The following is a 1065-nucleotide window of genomic DNA, read 5'->3' as shown; positions in this document are numbered from 1 at the left end:
TTGTTACATATAAAGTATTCTAATGCTTCTCTACATTCCTTAAATGTATAAACATTCTCATTATTTATAACGTCAATATGCTTTGTGATATCCATCATAAAGTAAGGATCTAATTAATGAAATTATAGCCGTCTTTTCAAAGAAAATCCGAGAGATTAAAATAAGCGAGTATTTGACTCATAATTCCATATTGAACTAGTGGAAGTAATTCATTAGTTTTTGTTCATGTCGTTTTTCTATATTTCATGACTACATTATTTACAGCAGCTTACTTCGGTAAGTTTGAAGAGTTTTATGAATTGTATAAAATTGAATTGAAAGAATATGAAAAATTTGATGATCATTATGACTTAGATGATATGCAATTTTTGTCTAGATGTATAGTTAGAGGAGTTACATATAATTTTGAATTTGCTAGAAAATTACATAATTCTGATTTAGCTTTATCTGAAAGAATATGTAGAGCAATATCAGGAAGATTTATTATGAGCAATTATTTAGAAGAAGAATTTATTAAGCCCTTTTGTATTTGGTATCCAGATGTTCCTTCTAAAGAAACCTGTGTTAGTATTGCAAAAAAGTTTCCTCAACTTGTTGGTATTGTTTGTGTTTTAATGAATTGGAATGATATTTATGATTCTTTGAATATTTATCCTATGAGATATATTTATAATTTAGCAAGGCTAATAGATAGAACACATATAGCTGAAGATCAATGGAGAAAAAGTGAAAAATATAATGGGTTTTTTTGTTTTTATTCAAGAAGTCCATCAGCAGAGTTTAGAGATGAGAGAGAATATGTTCTAAAAGACTATTTACCAATATATAATTCCAGGTTTCATGAAGAAAGTTTAATGGATTATTGTAATTACAATTATTTTGATTCAGATGAAGTATGCTCAACAGGGCTAATGGGTTGGAATAATTTATCTCAAGGAAGTTTTGAAGGTAATCTTATTCTTGATAATGTGAAAACTCATAAATTTAAACAAATAGATAGTTGTCAAACTTATTCAGATTATCTATCGAAATTTATTAAGCAATAGAATATTTTGTTTGCAACAG

At 26.9% G+C, this 1065-nt stretch overlaps 1 protein-coding gene across 1 annotated transcript; it reads left to right on the top strand.

Annotated features, from left to right (window-relative positions):
* Positions 1-245: 245 nt before the first annotated feature.
* AC631_05988 (uncharacterized protein) lies at positions 246-1046 on the top strand (the record flags this gene model as incomplete). Its single annotated transcript, XM_015614817.1, has 1 exon — positions 246-1046. The coding sequence occupies one exon, from the start codon at positions 246-248 to the stop codon at positions 1044-1046; it is 801 nt and encodes a 266-aa protein (XP_015464355.1).
* Between the last annotated feature and the right edge of the window lie 19 nt (positions 1047-1065).

This window comes from Debaryomyces fabryi (assembly GCF_001447935.2).
Source record: "Debaryomyces fabryi strain CBS 789 chromosome Unknown contig00410, whole genome shotgun sequence".
Classification (NCBI taxonomy): Eukaryota; Fungi; Ascomycota; class Pichiomycetes; order Serinales; family Debaryomycetaceae; genus Debaryomyces; species Debaryomyces fabryi.
The sequence above is the reverse complement of the archived record's forward strand: the minus strand, read 5'-3'. Positions and strand labels throughout refer to the sequence as shown.